The sequence below is a fragment of the Euprymna scolopes genome, chromosome 41, assembly GCF_053919585.1.
Source record: "Euprymna scolopes isolate OS-2025 chromosome 41, ASM5391958v1, whole genome shotgun sequence".
In the NCBI taxonomy this organism is placed as follows: Eukaryota; Metazoa; Mollusca; class Cephalopoda; order Sepiida; family Sepiolidae; genus Euprymna; species Euprymna scolopes.
Window position 1 is genome coordinate 18,178,475 of NC_136522.1, and position 12,309 is coordinate 18,190,783.

A 12,309-nucleotide genomic window follows, 5' to 3' on the forward strand; every position below is an offset into this window, starting at 1 on the left:
GCTTCAATCTATGGTCCCCCCTCGCCAAACTTTCACAAAAAACACTAGACTAGCTGAAAACATTATCAATAATTTTCCCCACTCTTTATCTGTGCCTAAACCTAAACATAGATTCCATGATCAAAGCTTCTTTCTTAGAACTGCACGCCTGTGGAATTGTCTTCCGTTTTCCTGCTTTCCAGCTGTCTATAATATGGTTGTCTTCAAGTCCAACGTGAACAAGTTTCTGATGAGCCGTTCCACTTAAGTTAACAAATTTACCAAACTTCCATTACTATCGATTACTATATTGTCCTTTTGACTACTCTACACTCTTTAACCCTTATCCTTGAGTGGCCTATCGGCCTTCATAAGTGGTGACGCCTATGTAAAAAAAAAAAAAAAAAGTTAAGTTTGTTTTTGCCATAAACACTTGATAGCATAGACAAGATTCGATATTGTAGATTAACACCCTCAGCTAAATCCGACCCCTCCTCCAAAGTGATATTCTGCTTCTTTAGGCGATTATGTGCCAAGAGATTGATAAACTTGTCGGGGTGAGGAAATATTTTAGAATTTAAAGTAACATATATACATTTAATGTAAAATAAGTACTCCATTTCCGAGTAATTTTAGCGCTTTAGGTCTTTATTTTTATTTTTGTAATTTTGAAAATACTGTATGGTGGATGCTCTGACGAACTACAAGTCCTTGTTTATATTTGAGAGTCAAAAACCTGCAAAAGCCGTAATTTTAAAGGACATATTTTTGTTTAGAGAAAATAACGCAGGTAAGTAACATTTTAATTACTTATCAACGGAAGTGAGTTTTAGTAAATATTTGTGATGCATATGTAACTGAATACATAGAAACAAACACACACAGGGGAAATGTAGTGACGCCATATTTGAATTTTAGTAAGCGTTCGGTTATATACAGAATAAACGTATTCCAGAATAATAGAATTTTCAGAGCTCAGCCAATCAGAATGGACGGAATTTGAGAAGGGAGACTTTATTATTTATGAGTCGGAAATTGTTTTATCTATATATCAAATGACCAGTTATACTGGGTGTAATCACAGTGTCGTAGGAAAATGCAGAATTGGTCCCAGTGACAACTGGTAGCGGTGGTAGGACTAAATATTTAGAGAGGAAAATAGGAACTCCTTCTGCTGTAGATGGTGCAATAGTGATGATGTTGCTTGTCGGGTGTAATGTAGGATTTTATTATAATGACTGAATATGTGTAAAATGGTGTTCGAAAGCTACATTAGATAGTGGCTAATAGGTTAGATATAGTAAATTTGTATGTGGCATCTGTGTATTGCAAACCTACGATACTTTGGTCCAGAGGGTAATTTCTGCAGTCATTTTATTATGTAGGAGATTATATTGGACCCAATATTTAGTAATGATTTAAAAAGTTAAAAAAAAAAAAAAAAAATGACTTGTGCACCACCACTGAGAATCGAAACTAAAATGTGTAGCTTACGCTTTTCATTTTTCCTTTGCCTAATGCCTGAACTATGAAAACATGTTTGCTGCAAGGCTAGAAATTAAAACATGAACCAATAGCTACTACATTATGCATGCATATTCGTAATGCCGTTGTTCAACCTGCACCTGGCAAAGTTCATTTTTTTAAATTTTCACACTTTTGCATTGATTTTCCCCGGCTAAAACCTAAATATAAAGTTTTGTATGGTTTCGAATACCCTATATCTCAAGTTTCATGTCTATAGAACAAAAACTGACAGAGGAGTTTGGTAGGCAAAATTTTTTAAATAAAAATATATACGCATACATAAATATACACAGAAAGGTCTGTGTTTACTATAACCTTTTTACGCAAATATTACGCAAGTACAAACCATGCAGAATATATGCATGAATATAATTACACGTAATAGTTAACTAAAGATGATCATCCTATAATAAAACCGAAAAAATTAATAAGGAATTAATAAAATTAATGTTCAAAAGAATATGCAAATTAGCTAGATCTTTTGCAGATGAATGCAGTTCCACGATCCATATATAACAAAGTTGTATTTTCTTTTTAAATAAAAAAAAAGGCTCGCCTTTTTTCTTTCTTGAACTTCGAGCAAAGATCAAGGTGTAGTATCTGTTCTGATGCTTTACTTAAGTTAATTGGTCCTTGGTCAATCTAGGGGAGACCCTTCATACTGAGACAATTACTATTTTTGGCTACTGCCAGAGTGCCCCCTTTTTGCCCTTGTTTTAGGGGAGCTGGTTTTCCTCCCACATTATAAACGACCTTGTGTCATATTTGCTTTCGTGGGGAAGCAAATAAATATCTAAATAAATAGAAAAAAAGTGTTTTAATATCAATATTAATACACACACACACAAAAAAAAAAAATTATATATATTGATTACTTTAATTGACGGCATTTTAGACGGCTCGATTTTTGTTTTGCACTAGTGCTCAGTGCCTTCTTAGACAGAGCTTTACAATTTTGTTTTATTTTTTCTTTTACTTTTATACATCCAAAATGACGCATATTACAACTGAGGCATATGGAGCTACTGTGATAAGGGCCATATTTACAGTGGACAATTTTGAATTACATTATGTAATGCGTTTTTAAAACTATCGGTGACGGTGCGCGCATAATATACTTGGTAAAATCCTAAACCATTGAACTTATTGTTATGTAATATATATTCTAGGCAACAGGGCGAGTAACGTGGATACATTATTTAATTTTTTGTAAAGTAATTGAGTGATATGTGCCACTGAAATCGTACCATACTACAAACATTTCATTTTGATCAAAAAGGGAACAACATTATCGTGGGGTCTGCGTTCGCGCTTGACATCCATTTTTACTTTATTTTATTTGCTTTATAAGCTAAACATTTATAAACATTACAAAAAGAATATGAATGTTGATAAGAAGTTCAGGTCTTTGAGTAAGAGTGCACAAGAGTTTCGATTAGTTCTCAATAAATGCCGGGTGTATCTCAAGGGTGTTAAGGTTTATGAAATTACTGAACATTATTTCAAGTTAACGTAACTTTAATTACACAGCATACCACCCAACCAACCAACATTGTTGATCCCTACTCCAAAAATTAAATGTTATAAAATGTGAAGAAAAAAGGGGCGGGCGCTATGGACTGGTCACAACTGGTTTTTCATGCAGTCCTAGGTAACGCCGAATCTCCGTGTAGAGTTTATAAAAATAAAATAACTTTAGAAAAATGGAAAGGTGTTCCAAGTTAACCGACAGAAATGTCAAGTCGAACGCGCAATGTTTTTGATGGCATGAAATTGAATAATGTTCAAAACTGTAGCAAACGAACAATTATTTCTAAATTAATGATATAAAACTTTTCTGTAAGCACGAAAAAAAAATAATTGATCACTAATATAAGCCCATATACAGGTTTCTTTTCACACCAAAAAAAAAACAAAAAAAACTTACAATTCAAAATAATTCATTAAAACCCTTTAGTAGTAAACAATAAACTTATTTTACCAATTCTTTCGTAAAAAAAATAGTTTTAAAATATCGCGCTTTTTTTATTTTTAGTATTATTAAAATGTTTCCTGGTTCCTTCACTTTAAGTCAGCACTTGTTTAAACCTGTAAAACGATATTACATAAGTATTTAAATATATCTGTAATGTATCCATGTTTGAATGAATAAAAATGAAAACCGCATTTGGCGGAATAAGAAGTGTCAAAAAAAAAAAAAAAAAAAAAAATAGAAACACGCAATATTTTTAATGGCCTGGTTCTGAGTTTTGTTTTGTTGTGCGATTTTAAAACTCTAGCATTCCTTTTTATTATTTTTTTTAGCTTATTTTCTAGAGTTAAACGTTTCAAGCGATCCTTTTTATTCTTAAAATCAAATAGAATAAATTTTGTTGACTAAGTTTAAAATAATTAAAAAAAAAGGGGTTTAAAAAAAATAATAAACCTCGAAAGAGTTTGAAAGAAAGGTAAAAATCATCATCATCATCATAATCAGTTTGGGAAATCCTTGTCACGTGGTCGGTACGGACCAATCAGCGTAGAGACATTTCCCCCTCCTTCCATACGGTTGCGCGAACAAGCTGCGCACAAGGTTCAGTAATGACAACAATATGCCGTCGGAAGCTCCGGTTCTGCCAGCACAGACGGAGAAACCTCAACACTATGCGTAAGTATTTTGAATCACATTTTTCAAATTCAATATCCTTCCCCGAGAGTCTATATTGTCCCCTCTGAACTGATCAGTTCGATCGGGTCTCCCCCCCCTTTTTTTTTAGGGTAGAGGGGGGGGGCATTGTTTAATGCTTTAAACTTTACAATAACCCCGCCATGAAAAAGTCACTTATTATTATTATTTTTTTTAATATCAATATTTTTATTAAATAAATCATAAAACTCTTAAAATCTCGTTGCAATTCGATAACAAGATGTTTGTTTTTCTTTTGTTTATGTTATTTCATTTTTACCTGATGTTATTACTTAATGATAACATTACGATTGTCGCCATGTTGTTTATGTCTGTATTTAAACTACGGCAGCACAAAACTGTCAAGATATCATTATTGACGTTTGTAACGTCGACATTATTTACGAAACGCCCGAACGTCAAAATGAATTTTTGTGCTTCCATAGTTTTGATATAGACACACAAACAACATGGCTACCCTCGTAATGTTATGTTATAAATCAAATTTTAAAGTAAAAACTACTTGTTTGTTGTTGCCGTAATGATGCTTAGAGTTTATGGGTTAAATCGTTGGATTTTCACTAATCACGATTTTTTTTTTTTATATAACATTCGTCTTAAATTATATTTTTAGTTATTATAAAGTAAAATTATTTACTTTTTATATCCTGAAATATACAACTCCAATATTTTAATCGCCGGCGGCCATTCGCTTTGTTTATTTTTGCCAAAAATGTTTCGACTTTTTATGAAATGTTATTATGCATAGATAAACAACGGACTTTTGAATGCTCTATTTTACATACACGCAAAAAGTTTTGTATACAAATGTAAACGACGTTAAAAAAAAAACAAACAAAAAATATGTATTTATGTAAAACGCAGACAATTTTTTTTTTAAATAGATTTTCAAGTTAAATTCAATTTTAATGGTAAGTGAAAGTACAGAATAGTTACAAAACGTCCTCCCCATGTTAATGAGTTTCTAAATAATAATGTTATGATTTCAGCACGGTCCGTATTCTGCTTAAGTGCCAAAAAGAACAAGGTTGATAATAAATGGTCAAAATAAGATGTTCGCCAATAATAAAACCTCTAAAAAGGAAAGAACAATTTTATTTTTGAACTATTATATAGAGTCGTTCAAAAAATAAGGCCCTTTTTTTTTTTAACCCAAATACTAAAACGTTAGAGATACGAAGACGAGAATAGTGCCATTTAAACGAACGACCTTTTGTGCTCCAGAATTTATTTTTCTACATAGTCACCACCATTCTCAATGCACTTTTTTAATTTCTCGATCGTAAGTTCACCACTGAAATCGACGAACCCATCTCCTAACTATTCTGACATCAAGTGCATTGGCTTCATAAACGTTCAACAGGCGCCAATGAATGTTGATCGGTTCAGTATTTTTCTGCATGGAGAAATTCAATGCTTCTGAGGAATGTCCATGACAAAGGTTGCTTTCTTGGTTTCAGACCGTCAATATCTGCAACAGAGATGGAGCTTTCAAGTCATGAATGCATAAGCTCAGTCATCATAACAATGCAGTTTGCAATCCCTTCTGATTCATTCGGACAGAATAAAAGTATGAGGCATTACTTTCGGAACGTTTCTCGTATATTTCATTTCATGAGTCGCTGAACAGATTTTTAACAGCCTTAACAGGTCAGTACCCCTGAAACCAGGGTACGTCTCTGAAATATCTAATATAGGTTTTAGTGTGTGTGGCAGAGAACTTTTATTCCCACAATCTCTGTGCCGAAAACCACTTATGTTTTATAAGTTTATGGTATTTCTGGTCTTGTAGAATGACACATTCCCATCAAAGTGACACTCTACGCTTAAAACAACAAAATCACCTAAAAATTGCACAATTCTAAAGATATGGCACTTTTTTTGTGGTTGTGTGAATAAAGTGTTTAAGTCTTATCTTGGTTGGCGCGCTTTCTATTTTTTTTTTTTTTTTTTCTTTTGCGTAATTTTATTTTTAATACCAATTTTTATTTATATATATAGGTATTTGAAGGAATTTCGCACCCAACAATGTCCACTGTTTCTTCAGCATAAGTGCACCCAGCATCGACCATTTACCTGTTTCAATTGGCATTTCATGAATCAAAGACGGCGCCGACCCATCCGTCGAAGGGATGGTTCTTTTAATTATAGTCCGGATAACTACTGTACCAAATATGATGAAGCCACTGGACATTGTCAGGAAGGAGAAGAGTAAGTATGTCTTTCAATTGGTATTACATATACTCTCACACAAATGGTTTATTTGGTGGTTTTTAATTTTCTGTTTGTCAATAATCTTACTAATCTTATACCAACCTTCAAAGATACCACAGAATGATTTCCTGAACATTTCGCCAAACCTCCGAAAGCTCGTGTGTCGTTTTTCAATATCATACCCTCTATTCCAGGTAACCCAGCCGGTGTTGATCAAAAACCTAGGCTAATATGACCGCAATAGTTCTTTTTTAAAACACGCGCGTGCGCGCCTACATACACACACACACAATGTTTATTTACATTCAAGTTATTTTTAATCTTATGAAATTTTTTTCACAAAATATATTAATCGATTAGAAAAAAAGGCTATTGATTAGAATTTCCACCAGAGAAAATAAGGCGCGAAAAAAAAGGCAACAAATAACTGTTACCAAAGGCAAGAAAAGTTACTTTACTACTTACTTGCTTAATATTTTGTGCTTATAAAGCATTTTAAAGCGCTTATATTTACATTTTTTTTTTTTTAATCGTTGCCTCCAGAGCCTTGTAAACCCCGGCAAATTAAAGATGTCACCAATCGATCGAAAATAAAATTTTTAACCGATCTTTTATTAGCTCCATTTTATTTTGGAACTGTTAAATTTACGATATCGACGTTTCACCTTTCACAAAGTATAGTATTTGTTTTGATATTATACTTTTTTTTTTTTTTCTGTCCCTCGTTAGTGAAAGAAATCCTTCTAGACAGAGACAATTTTTATTTTTATGTCCCAACTCTAAGTGCCCTTTTTTTTTGAGAGATGGATTTCTCTGACATAAGAACAACCTTGAGGCTAACTCTGCCCTCGTGCTGAGTAAAAAGTAAACAAGAACTTTTACCTTTTGAAATTTAAAGTTAGCTTTCTACCCGACTCTTGTAGGAGTCACAAAGTAAACATACGTCGGTCATTTTTAAAATAAAATTAATATATTAAAACTTAAGCGATACAAGTAATATTCTCATTTATGACTCTTTAATATGACAGGAGCGCGTGAGAAAATTCATGTTGGTGGGAGGGGGGCTTAGAATCACTTATCATACACCTTAATACTTGCTTTAGTCTTATAAATGTATTTGAAATCTATTGGGCAGTTTAAAGGCTTCAATGTCAACTTCTAATTTAGAAGTTTAATGTTATAAACGCAAACCATTTTAAATTGTTGTTGAGGTTTTCTTCTTTTTACTTTCATTTTCGAAGGGTTTGTGATATAATTCATCTTTTTTATTCCCAGCTATTAACAAAGGATTAACACGCCTGATTTATTTATGAAGAAACTGAAAAGCATTCTGGTAGATTTAATTTCCTCAGTTTTAAAAATAGGATTTAAAAATTTTTTTAGTACTTTCAGTTTCGATTTCGATAAATGACCGATTGATAGTATTATTTATTTAAATAAAATCTGTCACGCACGCAAAGGTGAAAAACACGCGATCGTCATAATTTTATTAACTTTAGTTTTTAATGGACAGTTTAAAGGTTCCAAACCACTTGAATTTAATTTCCGTTCGGGTCCCAAAGTAAATGTATTCCAGCTGTCATTTTTTTGTACCCCAAGCTTGGGTCAAGCGTCAAGCGAAGCGATTATATTGTTTTTCTTTCGTAACTCTTTTTTTAAAGTGATTTTTTTTTTAGAAATCCTTTTTATTTATTTACTTATATATTTGTTCGTAAATCGAATAAAAAGGTTTATATTTTGACCGCGCCCCTATCATACTATTGAGCGACCCTCGCATCTCTCAGTCTGTCCGTCTTTCTGTCTTGTTTTTGTTCTACATTTCAAATTTTGGTGGGAAAAAAAAGAAAAACAACCGTACGGGTGGATGGGGGAATTTTCAACGGAATAATCTTGGATTATTGATCTATTAGAATTTCTAGTTTCAACATTCGATCCTTTTCGACTTTTTAACTCCAGTTTTATTCCAAGTTTATCCCTAAAAATATTTAATTCGGTTTCGTCATCAATGTTTTTTTTTTGTTTTTTTTTTTCTATTTCCTTTCTGACATGTAAACAAAGATGGCGGACGATTATTCGAAATTTGCAACGTTTTCTTTTTTCTTTCCTTTTCTCTTGTATTTTTCTTTTTCGCTTTGTCTTTTTCTTTCATTTTTTTTTTTTAACTTTTTCGTTCATTTTCGTCTTTTTCCTCCCTTTTCTCTTTCCTTGTTTTCTTTTTTTTTTCGGGGGGGGGATCTTTTTATCTTTTTTTAAAAATATTTTTCTCCTGTTGTATTTCCTTTTTATTTTTCATTCCCCTTTTTTTCTTTTAATATTCGCACCATATTGTTTATATTTCTATTTACAATATTTTTTAATATTCATTTACTTCCATTTCCGTTTATTCTTTGCATCTATTAACTTTTTACTTCCATATTGTCAAAAAAAAAAAAATGTGACACGAAAGCGGATTTTTACTTTTAAAAATAAAAAGTAAAATCTCTATTTACTAATGATTATATAACCATTTTCTCATTTGTATTTTCCCCTCTGCCTGCTTTATTACACATAGTTTTTTTTCTTTTATTTAATCGAATATTTATTGAAATTAACAATAAAATTATCTAAAAGCACTTTTTTTTTTTTTTTTTTGAAACTCTTAAAAAAAAAATTATGAAATGAAATTCACCAAAATTCATTTGGATTTATTCGTGAAAAATCAATCTTAATAGTTGAAAAAAAAAATAAATAAATAAATGACTTGGTGATCCTCCGAAAATTTGAAAGAATTTGGAAGCATTTAAACTGCCGAATAGTCATTGGACATCGAATAATTTATAGATTAAACCATCAAAATTCAATAAATAATTTATTAACCAAATTATACTGTAATAATAAAATTTAACTTTAAAATACCCACTAAAAGTAAACAATGATGAAAGTAAAACTAATCCCGAGCAACATCGGATAGGTGCGGCTGATTTTATTGCTTTTATGCAGAAATTGAACTGAACTTTTTAAGTGTAGTTCGATAAAAGTCGGTTTAGTTTGCTTCTAAGTTTGTAGAAGCACCAGTTTTATAATCTGAATTAAATGAAAAAAAAAAAAAAATCCCGATTTTTTTTTTTTAAATAGTAAAAATTAAAATTTTATAAAAAATTAAAACTAAAAAAAAAAAATGTTTGTTATAAAAATTACATTTTATGATTTAAAAATTTACAATTTAAATATCTTATTTTTTAAAAATAAGATGAGACGGTATTTGGTTTATTATTTTATCATTGATAACCCTAAATCAAAAATATACATAATTTCATTTCCTTACATAATTGGTTCTTTTAAAGAACAGTAACTCCAAGAAATTTCCCCCTTTTTTTTTTTTTTTTTTTTTTATGCACACAGTCACAATTGCACTCTAATACTTGATTTTTGTCTTTAAACTTTAATTCTTGTCAGAAATTACTTCCGAAACAAGGGCTAAGATCACAGTGTAATATCTGTTCTGTGCTGGCTGGCTGCTAGTGCTAGTGCTACGCTTCACCTTTTTTGTCCTCGGTCAGTGGAGGAAAAATCCTTCACGACTGAGACAATTGTTATTTTTGTTCCTATCCAGAGTCTCCCCTTATGGGAAGCTGGATTTTCTCCGGATTAAAAACCGATCTTGTGTCTAACTCTGCCCTCGTGGAGAGGCAAGTAAATAGGAACAATCACGGTAGCGATTATTTTTATATATAAAATTAATGCAAATAACTATCCGATAAGTCGAAATTTCTTTTGAAATCTTTAAATTGACGGAAAGAAAGTAAAGACGTAAAAAGTCTAGTATTATGGCTCATTTGTGCTGCTTTAAACTCAATATAAACAGTATTATTCTTCGACTGCGCCACAATTCTATCAAAGAACTTAATTTGAAATTTAAACTGAGTTTTTATGTTATTTTTCTCTATATTTTTTCCAAGTTGTTTATATTTTTTCCCATTTGAAATTCACGCAAGAATCTTAAAAAGATAAAGATTTGTCATTTCCCGCACAAAAAAATGTAAACATTTTTCGATGTTTGTTTGTCAACATCGTCGCATGTTTGCTTTTTTTTCCACTTCGAACAGTGAAAACGTTTTTTTTATCTTTCTTTTTTTTTTTTTTTTTTTTTTTTTTGAAAAACGGCAAACAATTTAAATTTAAAATATAATTTCTAAATAAAATTTATAAAAAAAATTGATTCATTTTGGTTATTTTAAAACACAGCAAAAAAGAAAATGCGTTTTACTTCCTTGTTGTCAATCGGGTTTTCTATTTAATCGCCGTCTTTCAGATTTCAATTATTTTTGTATCTACGTTGTGAGCTGAAAATAGATCTTTCTAATTTATATTTAAGTTAGATATATATAATTTAAAATAAAATCGTTTTCGTATTTTAGGTCGTATTAACCTTCGACCTTGGCCTATATCTATCTATATTTTCTTTTTGTGTATTAATTATTTTAAACGAAAATTTCGTTGTTCCTCATAATTATAACCGTTAGATATTAAAATATATATACAATTGAGTTAATATCACCATGTAATTTTATTTTAAAAAAAAAACAAAAAACAAAAACACCTCTTATTATTTTTGTGTGGATATTTTGATGATCGTATTAAAAACGGAATAAATAATCTCATTTGTTGATAAACAATCCGAAATGGCCGACACACGCGGAAGAAGAAAGAAGAACCTAGTTTCAATTGGGTTTTGACATTTGGATAGAAAAGAAAAAGATCTATGTACAAAAATATCTGCTTATTTTGAAATTTTATTGATCAATTTCTGTTTATTATCGCTTTTTTTGGACCAATCTTTGATCTGATTTAATTGTTTATTTATGTATACGTGCCAAACAACACCATATTTAATAGAAAAAAAAACAAAAAAAACAGCAGAAGTTGTAGTAGTCGTAACGATAGCAACTGCCACCACGACTACTACTACTACTAAGTTCAACAATAATAAAACATTCCAAATGTGTTTTATGAATGATGAACAATAAAAAGGGCCGTTTAAATTAAATATTAAGCCTTTTAATTACTTTTTAGTTTATTTATGAAAACGAAAATATCGTTTATTTGTTTATAGCCTCCCACCATTTCTCTTTAAAAAGACAGATTGTCAAAAAACGGTTTCAGAAAATGAGATTGACCCATTTTTAAGGAAGTTCTTTTTTGTTTGAGTTAAATTTATTTTCTTACACCTTCTCCAACAAAAACACGATTTCTTTATGAATTTAAATATATTTGTTGAATAAATTCTATCTGTTATATGAAACAAAAGTCTCAGCAATAGAAACCGTTTCAAAACATTTTTTTTTTATCGTATTTCATATTCAATTAATAAACGTTTATCTTAAGTCGTAATATATATTATATAATGTGTGTGTGTGTGTATATATATATATATATATATATATATATATATATTCACAGAAAGTATATAACTATTTCATGTATATACACATGTTGTATGATATATATTTTACTAAATTTTATATATATTAAAGAAACATTTTGGTTCCATATGTGCATACATGTTTCAGCTACAACCTTATTCGAGGTCTAAAAATGTTTGTATAAATTAGTTTACCCTAAAATATAGCTCTGTTATTAAGCACTATCTTATAAACACCATAATTTCATAAGATTAATTCCTATAAACAAAGCACGCGCGTGCACACACACATGCTCGTGTAGATATATATATATATATAAATATGTTTGTGTGTTCCCTATAGAAAGAAAGGTTAGAGAATCTTCATAAAATCTTACTCTATTATTTTATAAAATTTACTGCAGAAGACAATGTGATTCAGAACCTTTCTATTACCCCCTATCTGCCAGATATCTAAGTTTCCCACTTTTAAATGACCCATGAGGACAATCTCATCCCCTTA

At 30.6% G+C, this 12,309-nt stretch overlaps 1 protein-coding gene across 2 annotated transcripts in view; it reads left to right on the forward strand.

Annotated features, from left to right (window-relative positions):
• Positions 1-12,309, forward strand: part of LOC145266371 (putative E3 ubiquitin-protein ligase UNKL) — a 218,837-nt gene that overhangs the window by 50,522 nt on the left and 156,006 nt on the right. Inside the window, exons 1-2 of one of the 2 annotated variants that reach the window (XM_080121995.1) lie at positions 3,397-4,153; positions 6,194-6,403. In XM_080121995.1, the coding sequence (XP_079978121.1) occupies positions 4,098-4,153; positions 6,194-6,403 (266 nt within the window). In that variant the 5' untranslated portion in view covers positions 3,397-4,097. Of the gene's footprint in view, positions 1-3,396; positions 4,154-6,193; positions 6,404-12,309 lie in introns of those variants that run through there. The other variant, XM_080121996.1, reaches the window with a different exon arrangement.